Below are 20,769 nucleotides of genomic sequence, written 5' to 3' on the forward strand. Positions count from 1 at the left end.
GGACATGTACATAGTCTTCACTAAACAGTATCTTTTACTACTGCAGAACTGAGGGCATGATATTCCCACCTGAAGAAATGGCAACAAAATCCAGCAGAGCAAGGACTATTTTGTTTTACTTTTCCTTGTGAGTAGGAATTTTCTTTTGAGTCATTTATTTAAAGAACTAGGTGCTAGTTCTGGACTAGAAGCTAACTGGAGTTTGGGTTTAGATGAAAAAGAGGAACTTGATATTTCCAGCTCCATGACCTCAGGCTGCCTTTGGTACAGAAAGTTAAATATTCCTCTCTCTATAGCATCTAACAAAAGGAAAGGAATCCGCAACATGTGAAGTTTTTGCTGTTAATAAAAAATAATGGCAGTAGTAAGCTGCAGGAAAGGAGCTAGAAAAACTGGTAGAAATAACCATAAAAATTCTTCCTTTCTGAAGTGGTCAGAGCTCACTGTCTTTTGTGTGTATGGGATGTCACTGAGGAGCAAAGGAACCCAGTAGACACAGTGTATCTGTTTTGCAGCTGTAGAGAATAATACCTTCACAAAACACTTAAGACTTTAAAATTTTAAAAAATCTATTGCTATTCTCTCAATTTTCCAAAAGAACAATTCTGAGTTTGGAAGTTGTGGGGAGCGTTTAACAGGGGAGAGGAGAGGAATTAGGGAAGGAGGAGGGCAGCTCTTAGGAGCATTAGTAGGGACACGACACATTGGAGGCAAAAACAACAGCAAGAGAAAGGTAAGGCCTTATCTTACCCTCGGTTTTCAGCTGCAAATTGCTGTTAACCTAGCAATCAGAGATTCCATTCAAAACAGTAAGATGCGCACATCTGCCTGTGTGTTCACATACATACACACTCTTTGGAGAGGAGACAGTTGAGGCTTGGCAGGTTACAAGCAAGGCTGGAACCACAGGCTCTAGTTCTGCAGGAAAACGAAGCTGAACAAATCCGCCTTTCCTTGCAGCTCTTAGTATTAAGTACTTATCTTTCTCCCAGCATGATAAAAGATTCCATGTAACTATGAAAATCCAGAGCTGAGTGCATTGCTCCCCATAGCTAAACCCCCTTCAAGCCAATTGTATCTTCATATTCTAAGCAAGCAGGTATTAACCAAACACTCTGCAGGATACCAGAGAAAGGCCAGTCAGCAGTCACCTTTCAGCAGGCTCGTAGACCTACCCAGCAGCATCTTCCCTGTGGTTCTTTTCCTTTCTCAGAAGCCATAGGTAAAGAAAAGAGAATGAAGTACAGAGGCAAGCCTGGCTTCTCTGAACACTTGCCTGCCTCATTGCACTACACACTTGAAGCAGCACGAGATGTTTCCATGCATGTAGAACAAGACCAGGCTGTGTCCAGCTCACAAAGCTGCGCTGGGTAGCACATGGGCACCATCCTGCCAGGGCTACACCATTTGCTCCCAATGTCAACACAGGCTTCAGGGTCAGCTCCATCCTCTGAGGAACCTTGGAAGATGTAGGGAGTCAAGTCTAAAAGAACTGAGTAAAGAAAAGCAAAGAAGCATCATTTTCTCTGAAGCAGTTGTTCTGATTTTTTAGCTTAAAACCTAGATTTAGAATCTATCTAGATCTTCTTGTCCATTTGCCCTTAAGTGCAGATTAGTCCCTATATAGAAGTAATTCTTGGCCAACTAACAGTATGAGGTGTTCGATGTCCTACCTCCCTGCGCTCCCAGCAAAGCCAGGATAGTCAGGAGACACCATGAGCCCAGAGGCCGCTGCACTATGTGCAGGGGAGGGTCAGCATCAGCCCAGACTGTAAAATGGGTGCTGTGTCTTATCCGTGAGTCAAAGACCAAAGCTTTTAAAGGTATTTATTAACACAAAAATGCAGTCAAGTGATTGCTTCCTTGTTGTTAGTTTTTATTAATCATTAGCTACTGTGAGTCTTAAAACTTTATCTTAAATTAGAACTCAGACTGCTGACAAAACCTGTAAAGGAAGAAGCTTTCTCTGCAACCCATGGACAAGTCCTGCAAGCAAGAAGAGCTGTAATGAATTACTATTATTAAATTTTGTAAATATTTTACCAAGTTTAGAAAGAATTTTTAGGAAACAAAAAGACACAGAAATTTCTTACTACCTCCAATCCTAAGAGGTGGTTTCCAACTTCTCTTCCAGAAGACAGAAAGTCAACCTAGGAGGAAATTGCACACGAATCCACAGCAAATACACCACAGCCACAGCTTTGACAGGTAATTCATTACCTTCAGAGTTATTTGGGAATGTGCTGGCCACTCACTTGCTCAGTGCATTTGGAAATGATGCAAGATTCATGTTGATGTTATCGATCAGTCCAGGGTTTAATATATTTTTATTTGAAAACATAACAGATACCGATAGATTTCAGAGCAGAACTAGAGTTAAGGATAATACAGGCTATATTTTACATACAATGATTTGTAAGAGAAAGATGATAATCAGAGGCAATAATTTAAAATCAAGTTTCAAGGTTAGGGCTAGTTTTTGTAACATTCCTCTGAGGTCACAGAAATACTGCCTTAATAACATACTATTTATGCTAAGTTTTAATAAATACAATCTCACAGTGCAAGTAGAAGCACTTTTGAAAAAGTGCCTGCTATAAAATGGAATTCAACAATTTAAGAGAAATAGCTTGTAACAGATTGATTAAACATCAGCCAGTGTTTTGCTGTCATTCTCTTACATTTCAGAACATTGTTTCATTTGTTTTCCAGGAACAGTGGAACTGACTTTCTAACACAAAACAAGTAAAATAAGCTTAAAACCCACAAATCTCTTTAGACTTCTTTTTGCTGTTAACTACGTTGAAGAAACAAGTCTCATTCATCACTTTCAAATGTGAAGTCAAGATTCCTTGTTTCTAAGTCTGAGCAGGTACCACGAGCAGATAGATTCTGCATCTTTCTTTACCCACTGAAATGACTGGAGTGCAAGAAATATGATGAGTATTAAAGCATTTTGAAGAAAACAAGTTCCCAATAGGTTGTGAGCTGGCTGATGGCTTTTATTGTCTACAGAAAGACTTGCACTTCTATTGTTCCACTTGGCACGCAGGCTGACAACAGAAAAAAAAGCCTCATTGAACATGCTGAGAATGAGCTTTAATCTCACAGTTTGCCTACTCATTTATTCGGAAATGAGACTGTAATGGAACTTTATTATTCCGTTACGATACATCCACTCACTTCTAAGTATGTCATTAAGAACAACCTTTGATAGACAATACAGAGACTGGAGTTTATCACCACCAGCACCTTGATCCAAGTTGTTCATTTACAAGCTGCATCTGTGATCACTGGCAGGGTTAGTAAGAGAAACATTAGCTGATGTAGGGCAAGTTAAAAAGTAAACTTGAAAATAAATTTTTATCAACTGCGAAGACCATCTTTATAAACGTCCTGGTGTGCTCATTTCTTCACTACCTTCGCATTTTAGGTAGACTATGGATTGCTGGAAGGGAGCCATAGGCCAGAGCTGGATTTATCCCACGCTGATCATCTGTGCGAATGGATTTCTCTCCACCATGAGGCCATCAGAATCTTTTCTCACTCCCTATCTAACTGGACCAGACAAAAACCTAACAATTGAAGAGGTACGTAACTATTCGCTTAAGTAATAATTACAGTGCTTAAAGCATCAAGACTTAGAGCAATAACTGACGGATAAATTAAGTGTTCGATAATAGAGGTATATTTTATTTAGAGATTCCTATTTAAGATGCTACAGAAAAAAAGAGTATGAAATTACCTCTTTTGTTGAAGGTCAAAATTTTAAAGTGCCTACATTCTTAGTACTTTAAAACCACTTTGGTAGTTGTTTAAGAAATTGATATGTTCAGCAAAATAAGGTCAGCTCTTTCCACCTAGAACCCCAGAGGAGGGGCAACACTAAGATTTATTTATACTTACTGAGAAATTGATTACACTGACAGTGACATAGTGATTGCAAATCAATAGAAAACCAGACTTCCCCCTATGAGCTGTTAGATTACTACCTACGATACAGGGCTGGTTTATGCATTCATTAACCTGCAGAGGTCAGATTCGCATTCAAAAAATATATTGTTTTTGTCAAAAGCATGCACTGCAAGTTTTCTTGCTCTGTTCCTCTGTTCAGCACTGGCTGCTTCAGAAGTACACTTCCCAACAAAAGAGGATGTAGGTAACAAGTGGCTGAGTCATGGAGCTACTTGTATAATTAGAAAACACAGGCTTGATACACCCACATGCAGCTAATACTAAGAACAGTCATTCCTGATGTGCAGTAGCAAAAATTAAGGCAGAGCCTGCTAACATAGTGTCAACCTAAAGTTTTTTTGTGAAAAAAGGTATTCATAGTTTGTATTGTTGGGGGAGATTTCCTCCCTTTTTTATTTCTTCTCTTTTTTTAATCAAAAAAGGAAATTTCCTCTCTTACATGCAACAGACAAATAGGATGATGATGGCTTAATTCTGATTTCAGCAAGAATACTTAACTCAAAACTAAGTGTAGTACAGATATTGGCTCTTTCAGCCAAATCTGCCTCTAGTGAGCTAATTCCCTAAATTTCAGTCAAACACTTAAAATTCTAATTAAAGTTCAGAGAAAGAGAAGGAATTACACAGAAAGGTATAGTGAACCATGCAACTCACTCCAGTACCAGTTCAGAAGTAAAAAGAGAACCACCTACTACTGTTCCTCCAGCATTTGAAACAATTTCTTTCTAGTCCAATTGCTTAAGCAGAGAATGAGTGATCATGAACGGATACCCTAGCAGGTCCAGCAATTACTGGGTAAGACCTCTCCAGAACAGGCAACTTGCACATCGTGAACTTTTTCTGTGACTGTATCTAAGGGGATACCTGCCCGGCTGTAGTCAAGCTGCCTGGGTAATCACTGAGCTTTTGTGGCAACAGTACCCAGCACCTTCCAACCCAAATGCAGACCGGTTTTAGAAAAAGAAATGTCTTTTCAGAGTATCTATGCATTGAAGGGCAACTAAACAAACCAAAATACTGTTCCAAGACTTGCTTTCTTCTTACACATTAAATTTGAAGAAAACATAGAAGGTAAAGATAACAATAACAGTTACACACGTGCTATGTCCAACTTTTTTTTCTAACAAAGGAGACAGGTGACCAAAGGTATACAGTGACTCAATGTAAAAGTTAAAACTAAATAGGCAGTCATTTTCAGCTACTGTGGGGAATAGGATTTGATGCTAGATGGACTTTCCTCTGACACAAACACTGTTATAACAGTTTTAAACAGCTGCATGTCAAAATACGCCTTCTTGACAGACCTTTACTAGAATCTTCTTTAAGCCAATCTACCTGTTTATGTAGTAGAGCCCAGCATCACTATTTTCCTGTTAAGGAATACATTTACAGTTTTATAATTTAAGACAGTTTAAGTCTGCACAATTCACACAATTCGGTGTTTCCTGTTACCACAACTATGTTCCTTCAATGCCATCATCAGAAAGCTTCAAAACCAACATCGAAAATGTATTTTTTAAAACATATTCCTCTTTTATTCTCTTCCAGGTTACCAACCAGATTTTCCCAGTGTGGACATACTCCTACCTTGCACTCCTTTTCCCAGTCTTCCTGATTACAGACTACATGCGCTACAAACCCGTCCTCCTCCTCCAGGGCATCAGCTTCGTCATCACGTGGCTCTTGCTCCTCTTCGCACACGGAGTGGCGGCCATGCAGGTGGTGGAATTCTTCTACGGGATGGTGACAGCCACCGAGGTCGCCTATTACGCCTACATCTACAGTGTCGTCAGCACCGATCGCTATCAGAGAGTGACGAGCTATTGCAGGAGTATCACGCTTGTTGCAGCCACCATTGCCGCGGTGCTGGGGCAGCTGCTGGTTTCCTTAGCAGGTGTATCCTACTTTCACCTGAACGCCATTACTTTGGCTTCCGTGTCCCTGGCATTGGTGTGCTCCTTTTTCCTCCCAATGCCCCAAAAGAGTATGTTCTTCCACAGGAAAGATGTCTCGGAAACTCTCCCGGGACCAGATAAAGCTGCGGCTACAGGCGGCACCGACGGGCCACCGAGCCGCCCAGAGGACAAGAGCTCTGCATCTGCTGACAGGGCACCGGCACCCGAGCAGCAGGCTGAGAATGCCAAACCCCAGAGTCACATGCTCAGAGTACTGGTGCAGCTGGGCAGGGACCTGAGGGATTGCTACAGCTCTAGGAAACTTCTGTACTGGTCCCTGTGGTGGGCTCTGGCTACAGCAGGCTTTAACCAGGTTCTGAATTACATCCAAGTGCTGTGGGACTTCAGAGCCCCCTCTCACAGCTCTGCAGTGTACAACGGAGCCGTTGAAGCAATAGCAACTTTTTTAGGTAAGTAAAAGATCATTAACTTTTAATCCATCCTGTGCTGATGGCAGTCTTCAGCAATGTCTTTGGTGCCTTTCTATCTCCTATGAGAACCAAGGTCAACAGGAACAGCCTCCACTATATAACACCCAAACAATGTACAAAACATGTTTGTACTCTACAACATTTGTCCGTGGTGTCTTCAAAAATAATCCTAAAAAATAATATAAACTTTTCCTTCTTAGGGGAGCTTCATTCCAGCTAAGTGTTTTAAATCTACAGCTGTGTTTAGACCATGAAGACCCAAGTAAGCAGTTTGAAAACCCTGTGCAATGACACCTTCTCTGTTCCTCCCTCAAATACACCTTAGGCTCAGTGGTTTAAGAGTTAAAATACCGTATTAAGAGATACATTGCCCTAGATGGCCTGTTTAGACAGTGGATTAAAGGTCATTTCAGGATGAGTGCTCCTGAACAAATAGTGACTGCATCTGTATCCTGATCAATGAGTTTGGCTCTGGATGTGACACACAAGGATGGGCTGAGAGCGCAGTAATTGCTTAGCCTTGAGAAAACAAGGGACCTTAAAGTGCATAAATAGTGTGAAGGGGAGGAGTAAGGAGGATGGAGAGCACTGCTGTCGCTTAACCTTGAGAAAACAAGGGACCTTATTAATGTGCATAAAGACTTGAAGGAAGGAGTAAAGAGGACAGAGCCAGACTCTTCACAGTGACAGGACAAGAGGCAGAAATTTAAACAAAGTTCCATTTAAACAAACCAGATTTTTATTCTAAGGGTGATATAACACTGGAACAGGTTGGCCAGAGGTGTGGACTCTCCATCCCTGAAGATGTTCAAAACCTAGACACTATCCTGAGCAGCTTGCTCTAATTGATCCTGCTTTTTAAGCAGGGTTGGGTGATCTTCAGAGGTGTCTCCCAAACTCAGTCATTCTGATTCTCAGTACAGTTACTTGGCCCATGCAAATGACATTCCTCTTTGGGCACAGAGCAGAAGGTATATGGGTAAAGTGCAACTTCATCTGAATAGCTGTGCAGTACCAATGGACCCTCACTTTGAAGCTCACATTTACACAGCTGTCTCCTTCATACCAAGAGCCTTATCTCACTTTTCTACAGGGAACTGTCAGTTTACTCTTCCTGAAATCAGCATGAAAATGCATTTTACTGATGCTACTCTAAAACTCAAGACTACTGGTTTAAGCAGTACTCCTAAGGGCTTTCTTGCTTTTACACCCTCTGGCACTTGATACTGTTTCAGAGTACAGAAAGTACTTACAGTACTAGGAACCTCTGGTTACAGCAGTGATGGACCAAAGACGTAGGCCTGCTGATTTTTTGAATGCTGATGAATACCACATACAACCAGCAACTGAAGTCCAATTTTGCACTAGTATGCTAGCCTGCCTGAAAACATCTGGGCAAGGGATCCTCTCCGGACTCCAGTCTGAACTCACAGATGTATAACTTGCCTGGACCAGACTTCTTTTTGCATTTAAGCTACTAACCTCAGCATATCACGTTTCAAAGAGCTTTCATAACCTACAGGAGCCTCTGTGTTAAAGGAGCATAAAAAAGCCCCTAGAGGGATAACCTTCTTACAGGAGTAGAAAGTATTTCTCCCCATTGAGATAGGGAAAAAAGTAAACCTCATCATTATTGTTAAAAAAAAAAAAAAAAAAAAAAAATCAAGGCACTGGAGTTTGTTATAACCATATTGCACTCAAGGAAGGGTTTTTACTATATGCCACGGTCAATGAGGCACTGTGAGCAGTTCATAAGATTTTTCATCAAAAACTGAAAAGACACTTTCATGAAAAAAGGAAGCATGGAGTGCAACAGATTTTCATTTCATCAAGATCTTCACATTAAGGAATTAAACTCCAATTATGCATATTTTGGCAGAAAATGCTTGGTGAGATTGTTCTTCTTTTTGCTCAGTTGTCAAAAAATTGAGTAACAATAGACTTTACGCTGCTGCCTCCAGCCTTAGGAACGAGACACTTTCCCAGAGTATTTCAGTCAGTGAAGGCTCCATAAGCAAGGAGAAAAAACCCAAACAGAAGACTCCTACACCACTAACAGAAAACATAGGCCACGCCATTATCAAAGCCCACTATGAGAGTCTCAAGAGCTCCTGGCATGATCCATTTACACAGTTATGCAATGGCTCTAGAAGAATGATAATGTTTCAGAGTTTTAATTATTACTTTAAAATTCTTAGGTTCAGCAACATCCATGGCAGTTGGATGCATCAAAATAAATTGGGACCTTTCTGGAGAACTGACTTTGGGAATTTTCTCTGCAATGGATGCTGGTTCTCTGTTTCTCATGCACTTTACTGACAACATCTGGGCATGTTATGCCGGTTACCTTGCATTTAAAGCATGCTATATGTTCCTTATAACAATAGCAACGTAAGTATAATACACAACTGTTCTAATTAAGTTGATTTAAATCACTGGCACATTTTTTAATATATCAAAATTCTACTGTAAGTTTCCCTAGAAATAAGATTTTTAAATAGGTCATGACAACAGAATGTATTCTTCCTAGCTTACATAAAACTATGCTTAAAATTATGACCTAACCATTACAATAGGGCACTCCAAGTCAGAAATTACCTTATTCTGCATTTAGCTGTTCCATGATCTATGTACAAGTATCCTCTAAATGATAAATGAACAAGGCCTTTATCACAAACATCCACTCAAATAAGTAAGAGATAAGTAGGATGTGCCAAAGACAGAAAAGCAAGGGATTTCTGCCAAAATGAAGCTGTTCAGTCTTGGCTATTATGCTTTATGAGGCTTTATCCTTTGAAGAATCCACTGTGTACATTAAATTCCCAAACTTTCTCCTGTAAGTAAATTGCAAATGTCATTGTTCTCCATAGGTTAACCTGTACATTAATTTTCAGGTTTCAGATCGCTGTCAATCTAAGCATGGAGCGTTATGCTTTGATGTTTGGCTTCAACAACTTTGTTGCAGTGGTGATTCAAACAATTTTAACTGTTGTTGTTGTAGATTCAAAAGGTCTGGGCCTGGATATCAGCACCCAGGTAAGCTACATTGCTCACACTGCTCTCACTTCCCCTACTCTCCTCCAAGAGGCTTCTACTCCAAGATTAGCCTTCGGGAAGATACCAGGTAATGTGCTAGCTTAGGACAGTTACTCACTTGAAATACAGGTTTCAAGTGAACTAGCAGTAACTATTCCAACTTACTTGTCCTTTAGTCCTGCCAAATTTGCATTTCTGCAATAATTAAAAAAATATTTTCATAGACTGGAAGTGAAATATCACTCAGGGTTGTTTTGGATTTTATTTAAAGGCTTACTATTCACAAGTTTATTGTCAAAATACCCTGAACAGAAGCAAGCAGCAAGCTGAAAGGAAATCTGTGAGTCTATCACTAGGGTAATTCTAAGTTACATAGTTTCACTGGATGCACCTTTAAATTACCGTAATTTTGAAAGTTAACTAATCTCATAATTCCCCATTAAATTTCTAAATCTAAAAGTTTAAAATTATATACTAAATAAGGTCCAAGTCTTTAGCTTTCACCTTTTCAGAAAAGAGCCAGGAAGTGCAGGGCTGCTGTCCTCCTCCCTTACTGAGGCGGGGAGGGGAAGCACAAACGAGAGTATTCTCTCCCCCTCCTTTTACAACCGCACACTTCCTACAGTATGAAGTCAAGCACCTAGATTTCTTTAATCTTTTCAAGATGGGACCATTTTGGGGCATGGGTGACACAGAAGGGAAGGCAGCAGTGGAGAGACACCTCATGTTACAATCTAACAGCAAAAGTCGTTTTTGATTCTTCCTCCTCCTCCTTCCCCATCTCCATTTCGCAGTTTCTCATTTATGGCAGCTACTTTACATTCATATCTGGAATTTTCCTGATTAGAAGCATATACACCATTATCTCCATCAAATGCAGAAATACCAGTGGAGCTGGTGAAAACACTAATCATTAACCACAGAGACAAAAGGAATGGTTGCAAGCAGCAGTACAGAAGGCTGCATCATCTGAACAACGAATTAGGAGAAACACACTGCTCAATCAAGCAAGACTGGTCAATAGTGAAACAAGCTGTTTAAGCGCCTACAGCATAAAGTGCTTTGTCAACAGGATGATGCATTTTGCCCATTTTCTTCACCAGTAGTTTAACAGCAAACAATCTTCTATTTCAACCCAAGTTTAGTGATCTGACACCGAAATATCTATTGATGCTCAGTGAGCACAAATACATACAGGTGCCTGAACCTCACAACAGAAGAGCTTATAGAACACAACCTTTGAACTTTCACTTCTACTGAGTATTTCAATTACAGGCAGTTTCGTCATAGACTTAAGACCTTCAAACATTCCTGGGGAATCTAAAGAAGCAGTTGCCCCATAGTAGCACAGTGATCTGTTGGAAAGTTTGCCACAGAAGTCTCTTGAAAACTTTTTCAATTTCAAAAATACTTTTTCAATTGGAAGTTGTGACACATTTTTAAAGCAAGTTAACAAACATCAATAAACCTTTTTTTTCCTCAAAGACAGTACTTCAGGATGTTCAAAGGTGGATTACTATAATGCTATGTAGCATAGCAATACTGCCACTTTAGTTTACAAATGGCCAAATGCAGTCTTTTCAGATCCCTCACAGACAACGGACTCAGAAATCTGAAGTTACAGAACTGTAAGGAAAACATCATTATATACAGGTAAACTGCTACTGATGCAGTGACAGCTTAACTGTGAGTTTGTACAAATACAAGACACTAACCTTCCCTTTGAGTGTCTGCCTCGATAAGCACATGCATTAATTATGTCTGACAACTACCATGATCCACACACACTTATCTTTGAAACCAGAAGAGCTCCTGAAATACTTTTTTAAGCCATGGGGAGACCCTTCAACTTCTATACAAGGCAGTCTTAAACAATACAACTAAAAGTTTAGATATAACTAAAGCTAATTAGGGAATATTCTTTCAACTGTGTTCAGTAGTTTCCACTTTGGAGTAAACTATATTAGACAGCAGCAAATTCCATCGTGTTCCTTCACAACTTACAGATTTCCCAAGAGTCAGAGTAACTGATGATTCCCCCAATTCAGCAATCAAAAAAGTCAGTCAGTCATTCCTTAAAAAAACACTTTTAAAAGCTGTTTGAGGTTGCCTTTATGCCCCAGTGAGCTTTCACTTCAAGAGACCAGAATATTTGCATCATATTTCTAGTTCTCTTTCAGGAATCCCAGCTAATTTTAAAAGGATGAAATTTAATTTCTTGCCTCAGCATTTGTTTCAAACCTGTGCCTGGGAGTTTGCAGCTATTAAATAACTTTGAACTGCAGTACCTGAGCATCACATTGGCCTTGTAGAACTCAGGATGTACCTCTTACAGCATCATTTTACACAGAAAGAGTTGACATATTAGGATTAAAAGTGTTAATCTAGAAAATCTCCAAGTTAACTTTAACTCTCTGTACAGAAATTATGTGAAGTGCTTTGATGTTAAAGCAGAAGATGATATTGAAAAACTAGTGCAAGTATAGCTTTTTGGCAGCTATGCTAGTTGCATGAGCAACTACATGAACTGCAGAGATTTCTAAAGCAAAGACATTTATAATCATGGGTGAAGAATTTCGTAAATACAGCTATTAAAAAAAACCTAATCAACAAAACAGCTATGGTGTCAGTTTCTGCTCAATATAAAGGAGACAAAAAAATACAGGATCTTCAGCTACTTGTCTGGAGTATGACAAAAGTAGTGAACATATATATACTAAACAGGCATGGCTGCATATAGGAAGCTATGAAAAATAAGGTATTCCACTATTTCTACAGCATAATGTAAAACAACATGCCTTGCATACTTAAGTGAATTTCAGTATCTCTTAGCAGTTATCAACTTCATTTGGATCTGAGCAATTTCAGCAGATGCTGATCTCACTAGCCCTTGCCCCAAGCTTAGTTTAAATCAGTTTAGGTGAAGAGAGCACAGGACTGTTCCCCTTCCACAAAGCTGTTCATCTCAATGATCAGACATTTGATTTGGTCAAGTTCTCTGCAATAAGCACGTTTAAGTGTTCCACAAGTCTTTCTGAACCCTTGCAGTTCCCCAGCCTCTACTGCATTTATGTGTTACTATCCCCAAACAGGTAATGGCCAACAACAGGTAAGAACTATGGCTATTTATACTATGCTAACAGTGGTTAAACCAAGGGCATCACTAACATCTTGGAAACCCTCAATTGCTGAGGATTTTTTTAGTGAGTTTCCCAGAGAATCTTGGGAATTAAACTACACACCATAACCCATCCAGCAGTCATCAGAAAGAAAAGACAGACTTCATATCTCTTTTAACTTTAAATATGCCAACAGGACAAACCCAGACATTTAAGTGAGGAATGCTAGTATAAGCTGCCTGTCCCCTGCTTTGGGATCTCCAAAGCTTCAAAAAAAAAGAGATACAGAAATTACCACACACACACCCCCGCACAGGCAGGCAACAGAAGTCAAAAGTCCTGGTGTACAAGCATTTTTACAAGCAACAGTAACTTCCATCTACCCTCGAAATAAGCATATCTAACATTCAAACAATTACAAGTTAATTACAAGTGAAATGTCTCTTTTGACACAAAATTTAAATGAAAAAAATGTGAGTTAAATGAATTTTCACTTTTGCCCCAAATAGGCTTGTACATCCTTCTCTTAAAAATCAATCTGATCTTATTTATTCCTATTATCTTGAAAGCTGTTAGAATTTTATTCTCCAGTTGGTCACAAATCTTTAAGCTTGGAATTTATGTATTTATTATATATTTACGTTATTTGCTTAGTTCCAGTATTACACTTAAACTTAAGCCAAGCTATCTCTGTGCTTAAAACACCATCGCCAACTACAATTCTACACCAGAGTATTTTTGTTGAACCTTCTTACTATTACAGACTAGACAAGTCAGACTTTTTTCCTCCCCCTACAGATTCCATTCTAGTATGGCAGGAAATATTCCAGTAAATAAAGAGATAATAGATTAATGTAATATTCTACAGGAGGGTTTACTAATACATATCATTTTTTAATAAATAAAAAGAATACTACTACATCTGTGGCACCTTGGCCTGGTATTACACATACCGTTCTGATCACAATTAAGGCTATCCATAATTAAGTGTCTTTTGCAGCTAACCATTTATCAAGTAATTACCCTCCTCAGTGCTTCCAGTATCCTTCACTACACAGCTATTCTGTCAAAATAATCTAAGTTAACGTTTTCCTGGTCAATCAGTCACTTCACTTGAGCTAAAACAGCAAGCTTAATCACAAGGACACAAAGAAACCTATCAAAGTGAGGCATGTGAAAATTTTAAGCTTAACTCACCTTCAAGCATATTACTTTTGGTAACTCATCTGTGTATGACTCACAATGTGTACATTTTAACCCAATAAAACGTTACTGCACAGAAAAAATGCTACACAATTGTTTTTTCTAATATTTATTTTTCACCTGCAAACTGTAGCAAAACAAGATCAGCTTTATTATGCAGACAGGTATCCCTCTAACATTAGAGATTTAGGCATGTATAAATAGAAGAGCTCTTAGGAAAGGAAAACATTTTGAGAAATGAACAAACCTTCAATTTAACTTCATGACTTCCAATACCAATGGTTAAAATGATGTAGCTCATTCATTCCAAGAGATACAACAGCACCTTAAAGTGGCTGATCTATTTCCCAGTAACATTTTTCACATAACAATGTGTTAAAGTTACAAATACTGATATGCACAAATAGCTATTTTCTAAGAAAAATATGTACAGTACTGCAGCATAATGAATGTGGTATCTGCAATAACTTATTAGCCAATTTTAATATACATGATACCGCTACTTTTTACCTGCCAGTTCACAGGTTCAAGGATGTTACCACAGCCCTCTGTTTTGCACGTTATTACCTGGTGGGGGTGTTGATTTTCTTGGGTTTTGTGTATTTACTTTTTTAAAAATTTTTTTAAAGGTACACAATGCAGGCTTTTATTTTTACTTCTTAAAGACTTCTTTTGTGTTTAAAGCTAATATCAGTGAAACAAGACAACAGTGCAAGAGGCGCAGAGATGTTATGTGACCACATAAGAGTTCTTTTGGGTAAAGTGTCTATAAGGCTATAAGAAAGGATTGGTTGATGAGCTTCCTGTTGGAAATTGTCCTGTTGGTGCACCAGCCTGGGGGAAGACAAAAGAAGAAATTAAGACAAATTTTTACAATTTTTTTTCCCATATCGTAAATCATATATACAGGATATATAAAAAAGAAAACAACCTATTAGTAAGTATTTCTCTTACACTGCTGATTTTTTTTTGGTGATTCTATCAAGTTATGCTACTGTAAGAGCATGATATACAGGTATCTCTTGATTTGAGCAGCCCTACAAATGTCATGTCATAATACTGAATTGCGTTTAGGAGATTCATATGCTGCCTTCCCTTATTTGAAGAAAAAAAATCTTTGTGTCTACATTGTTAAAGATTATTCTTCTTCAGACATACAGAAGTTATCAAAATTATGCAACAACTCACCATAAAAGGGTTACTAGATACTCCAACAGCTGCAACTTGTCCAAAAGGAGTTACTACAGGCTTCGCCTGTCCAAATGCAGCAAAACTTGCTCCTTGGAAAAATAAATGAGAAGTATTATTAACGAGTAACCTATCTTCAAAGAGTTATTTGCTGCAGCTCCCCCACAAAAATAAGGGGAAGCTTGGACTACACGATCAGCAGCACTGATCCTACTTAAACACTACAGGGAATATAAGTTGTAAAAAAAAAAAAAAAAAAATGGCTGGGCTTTTTGTTTGGTTTCAACTGTTTGGAACTAATCAACTTCCAATTTCTACATATGCACTTTTTTCAACTTCATCATTTAAATTTATGGAGAAAGTACTTTCCAATTTTCTCTTGCCTGTGTTCTATGAAGTTAGAGAAAGTGTTATAATTTGTTGCAGACACTCAAAAATGAAGACAAAACAATCCTTCTTGCATAAAACCCCTTTAAACCTGGGAATACTTGTAATTTTAGTATCAGATTGTGGTAAAATTTCAGTTATGTCACTGCACACATCCGAGTCAGAAAGCTCAACTACAGAGCCAAAATACAAGTATGGGAACCCCTCATCAATATTATCATTGAGTTCATACAGAAGTAAATATGCACCCATTATTGCTAACTTACAGACGGATCTTTTTCTCCATGTTTCTGATTTAAACAAGATTATCTACAACGTTTAGACCTACCATTTGGCTGCTGAGCAAAAGCAGTCTGTTGAGGGAAAGCTGCCTGGGTTGGGAACGTGGGCTGCTGGAAGTTGCCACTAAAACTAGTAGGAAGACTGTAGGAGGCAGGAGTTCCAAATCCTGCAGGCATGCTCATGGATGCAGTACCAAATGTTGCTGCTGGTAGGCAAAAAAATACCATTCAATTATTTTTAAGAAATCACCTTTTTTTATCAGACAAATTACTACAATGCCATGTTAAGAAAAGTCTCCTAATGCCTTGGTGACCATATAGAAGTTATGTTCAACTTCTACAGCCACTGAACTGATTTGTTAGCTTGGATCACTGCCAAGTAGGTGCATAATTTACTTTTGCACTTTAAAACAAATGGAATAATTTAAAATTTACTAGATCCAGCACATTCAGACACACTTTCTGAAAAGGAAATTATTTTTTACATTCTCTACATTATCATATACTTCCCCCAAGTTTTTCTGGTAAGAGTCTGTACACATCAGAAGCAAGCACTTTCAGGCAGCATAAGCCCCTCTGTTTTTCTCCTTCTGAGAAAAGCATGAAAGGATCTTCCTATTTCAAGCTGCATTACAGGAAGTTACAAGTTAAAAAAAAAAAAATCATAAGGGATACATGCATCCCCTCTCTCTTCATCCCATCTTTAATGTCACTTTAAAGGAAATCCTCACCATGCATATTATTTGCACACAAAGTTCCTATTGCAAACGCTCTTATTGTTGAGGTAAGACTTAAAACAAAAAACCCCAAAATCTTTCATCTGATTCTCTGCTAAACATTTCAAGTAAAGAACACACAGCTCACATGCAATTCCATATGCCTTCAGCAAATAAACAGGAGCACATAAAGTGCAAAAAATGTAGTAACAAAACCATTATTCAGTCTTTTGGGAGTTATCCTTGAAAGGAGTATAGAAGTTTTTCTGGTACAAATACAGACACCAGCCATTTTATTCGTTACACATTAGACACAGGACTTTTCTTCTGAAATGTTACAAGTTCAATTTTATGCAAGTTCAACTGTTTAAAAAAATTAATGTATGCAATGAATATAGCTTAATTATCAGTTGAAAAATTTGTCCCAAAACTATTCAAGGGCAAGACATTATACATACATAAATTGTTGACAAAGTACATGCAAAACTAATGTACCAACATTTTTCTCGAGTTATAGTTAGCAGAGAAGCGATTTGACAGGAAAACTTGCTAAAACAGCAAACAAAAGCAGAACAAAATGAGCAGTGACTTGGGATATCCCAAAAGGCATCAAGCTACTGTTGGTAGAAACTTCAAGTCACTCAACTTGCTAGCATTATATCGTGACCATGGAAGATATCAATAATGGTTTTGTTTTAGTTACTTAATAGGTTGTCTATGCATGATCTTCTCTCCCTTTGCCCAGTTGCCAAATACCCACACCCACTCCATTTTAAAAAATGGAAAGTCTTTCAAAATTCTACTTGCAGAGAACCAGATATTTATCAATAAGCTTTTACAAGCAAGAACAATTAGCCACAAGAAACTTGATACCAAATGTGGCCACCTACCAAAATGAGCCTGAGGAAATATGTGAGAGTGCATTGCTCCCGAGAGGCCTTATGGAAGCCACAAAGAGACCAGACAACGTCAAATCATTTATACACTCTTGAACAGTCATTTCTTAGGTTTTTTTTATATATATATATATATATATATATATGCACACACGTATATGTACCAAACAATTCATCCACAGCATGATCAGCAATAGATTAAGCTAAGAAAGCTGTTAGAAATAGATGCTACAAAACAGATCTCCCATATAATTAATAGCAAAGTTCATGCAGAAGAAAGCTTAGCGTAGAACAACAAGCTACAAGTTTACACCTTACACTGAAAGGGGCAGAATATTATCTTTAGTTATAGTCATTATCCCCATCACCTAGCACTTATCAATTATAGCTGCCAAGGGATTGGAACCTCTGCAAGCCAAGAATAGCAATTTAAAAAGACAGAAGGATACTGAGTTGCCATATTCAAACAAATTTATCTAAAGAGGCTACAAGCTCTTAACAATGATACAAAATAGCAGTTAGGAATGAGATTAAAAAAAAGAGAAAGATGTTTTCAGCATTAAATAGCTAAAAAAGTTCAGCTGCATAGTATCTCAAAAGGGACCAAAACCAGAATTCATTTTAGCAGAGGACACGAATTTGATCAATTCAGTTTTAACTCAGCCTGTTCTGTTTCATTCAACCTACCTAGAAATAAGCAAAGCACAACTCAATGTTAAAATGCATGCATCAGCAGATTTAAATCCGTGGAAGTCCAGTTAATAGATGAAAGTGCCAAAATTTAGCAATGACTTTGGAGAGCAAAATTGGTGTAATCTTGTAGTCATATAAATCCAAGTTAAGTGTTATAAAGAAAAGTACAAGCTGCTTTTTCAAAAAAGTGATTAAGTTTTTGTCCATGGAATTATGGTTCTACCAAATCCTCCCCCAGAAAAATAAATGTAATTAAGGAACATAAAGATTACATTTAAACATATGCTTTACTATTACAAAAGAGAAAAATAAAAGATACCACCAGTGTACTGAATAAGTGGACTAGTGAGAAGATAACAGCCAAAAAGCCTTGTTTTTCCTGGTTATAGCTTCAGAAATTTGGTTTTGAGGACTTTCAGGACTTTGAAATAATGAAAGAATTTAAAAAAGCAAGTGTACCAGCTTAGCAGCAGAGCTTTCAAGAATCCCTGATTTCAGGGCAACCTGCTATGAAGCATGCTTCAAAGATAGTCTTGGGAGGTACCCAACTGGTAATACACAGACTACAAATAACTTAAGTAGTAATAGAAGATATTAAACAGATCATTTTGACATTTTTCTTGGCCACCATTTGAAATCCTTGGATTGGGCCAGAAACAGGAAAATAACGTCCTTAGCTCAATAAAAAACATCACTTATATTAAAAGTTGATTTCTGGAGCCTGTTCATAAGGATTGTACTCTACATTGAACAAACACACAACATGTCAAATAGACTACAGATAGATAATACAGAAAATCTTTAAGGAACAAGTTACACAGCTATGAAGAAAGAATCAATGCAAGTGTTGAAAGAAAGTTTCTCAAACACTTAGTGTTTTTTTCCTAACCTGTTGCTCCTCGGCTATTGGTCTGGAATGGATTTGTTGAAGGTGCCACTGGGGCAACAGGGGCAGCTACAAATGGATTTGTGGAAGGTGTTGCTGAAAGATTAAAAACATTTTATTTAATAAAGTCTTTTAAAAATAGCTAATCTGACTCACATTAAGTTTACACAGCTTTTATACAGAGATGCATAAATATCTAAAATAGGAAAATGGGAATTTATAGTAAAATGCTTAACTTGAAATGCATCATGACAACAGTACTTTTTTGGCATCCTTTAGTACCTTCAGTATCACTAGTATCAAAGAATACCCCTGTCAACTAAAAACTAATAAGATGTTTGCTCACAGTCCACAAAAGGTGTTAGTAACACTCATATACCTCCAAATGGAGCAGGCACGCTCGAAGATGCAGGCTGTGTCTGTGCAGTAGCAGCCACGGGTACTGTTCCAAAAGCACTGCTGAAAATAATTCATACATTCAGTGAAGTCAGAATTGCTTGTTTAACAATTAAATACAACTTACAATTATTTCTGATATGTAAAGAGAACAGGAGTGTTTACGTGCAGTTTGCAAACTGCAAACTGCACGTACTGATGCCAGGAACTGAGCCTCTGATACCAGGGTCAGAGGCTATAGCTAGTGCTGAGCAATGAAAAGTCATCTCCACCAACAGCAGGAGAAAGAATATTGATCTGAGGCCATCAGCATCAAGTTTGCAAAGCAGAAGCTTTAGGGGCACTTGCAATACCAAGCAGAGCTCTAACAGGTGTTTGGTATTTATTACTTCAATGATTAAAACAAGAGGTTGGCAGCAGCATAAATATCTGAATAATTTTTTGCCAGGGGTGATGCTATGATTCAGTATGCATGCAAATAATCTGTAGAGGAAAGTGCTACCATCTAACAGGTTTCACAATGACTAGAAAGGTGTAGAGAACATTCTGCTGACAAAGTATTCTTAATTTTATCTTATAATACCCTATTAGGCCGTACTTATTTAAAACAAAAGGATGCAGTTTCAGTACTACCTCTAAACTCATTCAACATTTCCCCATTTAGGTAAGGAATAAAAATGGATTTGAGAAATAACTTTGAGCTACTTTTCTGCATATTGCTGAAGTCAATGTAGAAAATCAGTTACTTGTAACAAAGTACCTGCTAACATTACTGGTGGAAGTATATGCGTTACTAGAGGTTGCTGTAGAGCTGAACACGCTGTCTAATTCTGCTAGAGCTGCATACTTGTCTGAAGATGCACTTGACTGATTTGGGGCTGACAACACAGGACCTGCTGATGCTGACACTACTGTACTGAAGCCACTTCCTTGATCACTACCACCTAAAAAGAAAGGAACCAGATTAAGAGTGATGAAGATGGTTTCACCTTCTGCCCTGTTGTTTAAGTTTTAGACTTAAAAATTAAATATGCACTAGGACATACAGGAAGAAAAATTGTTTCACAAGCCATTAGCTATTAGCTAAGTGTCATGCTTCTATAGATATTCTGCAGCTCCAAAGAGCCTGTGGTTTTCCTGGAAAATAATGACTCAATACTACTGTCATCTTTAACTAGAAAATTTAACAGAACACGTACCCTCAAATAATCCATTTCAGAACAAAGCTCTATATTACAAACCACAGAAGTATTTATACACCATTTGAGAAGAAAGAGTTACAGAATCACTAGCTTTTTCTCCTTAAAGTCAACTAAATCCAACTATCACTGCTACTAGTTCATTAAAATATAAAGCCCAATTTTTTTGTTGCAGAGAGGTAAGAATGCTCTCTGGCAGTTCTCTGCAGTAACTGTAGCTGTCCATTCAAGAGCCTTCACTATAGGTTTTAGCACAAATATAAAGTATAGACCTGTATTTTTATATATTTTCATCACTGCAGTAATATTACCACTTAGAGTATTCATCTTGATACTAAGTAGGATACCAAAAAGCAGTCTTCTCATTACATCTTTTTGGAGTCATGTTAGTCTTAAAGCTTACATCTT

General features: G+C 38.0%; 2 protein-coding genes across 13 annotated transcripts in view; one reads left to right on the forward strand and one right to left on the reverse strand.

Annotated features, from left to right (window-relative positions):
- The first annotated feature begins 1 nt into the window (after position 1).
- LOC113483238 (thiamine transporter 2-like) lies at positions 2-11,458 on the forward strand. 2 transcript variants are annotated; one of them, XM_026854599.1, is made up of 7 exons: positions 2-2,208; positions 2,713-3,301; positions 3,434-3,590; positions 5,524-6,340; positions 8,560-8,752; positions 9,256-9,397; positions 10,192-11,458. In XM_026854599.1, the coding sequence occupies exons 3-7, from the start codon at positions 3,441-3,443 to the stop codon at positions 10,312-10,314; spliced, it is 1,425 nt and encodes a 474-aa protein (XP_026710400.1). In that variant the 5' UTR covers positions 2-2,208; positions 2,713-3,301; positions 3,434-3,440; the 3' UTR covers positions 10,315-11,458. The 2 variants fall into 2 exon arrangements, with proteins under 2 accessions (XP_026710400.1, XP_026710399.1); XM_026854598.1 differs by lacking the exon at positions 2,713-3,301.
- A 1,958-nt stretch (positions 11,459-13,416) lies between these two features.
- Positions 13,417-20,769, reverse strand: part of AGFG1 (ArfGAP with FG repeats 1) — a 44,411-nt gene continuing 37,058 nt past the window's right edge. For 5 of the 11 annotated variants that reach the window (XM_026854595.1, XM_026854593.1, XM_026854590.1 and 2 more), the window contains 7 exons: positions 19,923-20,106; positions 19,146-19,225; positions 18,770-18,862; positions 17,182-17,229; positions 15,623-15,781; positions 14,908-14,999; positions 13,417-14,553 (listed from right to left, as the gene is read on the reverse strand). In XM_026854595.1, the coding sequence (XP_026710396.1) occupies positions 14,494-14,553; positions 14,908-14,999; positions 15,623-15,781; positions 17,182-17,229; positions 18,770-18,862; positions 19,146-19,225; positions 19,923-20,106 (716 nt within the window). In that variant the 3' untranslated portion in view covers positions 13,417-14,493. The remainder of the gene's footprint in view (positions 14,554-14,907; positions 15,000-15,622; positions 15,782-17,181; positions 17,230-18,769; positions 18,863-19,145; positions 19,226-19,922; positions 20,107-20,769) is intronic. The other 6 variants (XM_026854596.1, XM_026854592.1, XM_026854587.1 and 3 more) reach the window with 4 other exon arrangements.

This window comes from Athene cunicularia (assembly GCF_003259725.1).
Source record: "Athene cunicularia isolate RWA chromosome 9 unlocalized genomic scaffold, athCun1 chr9_part1, whole genome shotgun sequence".
Classification (NCBI taxonomy): Eukaryota; Metazoa; Chordata; class Aves; order Strigiformes; family Strigidae; genus Athene; species Athene cunicularia.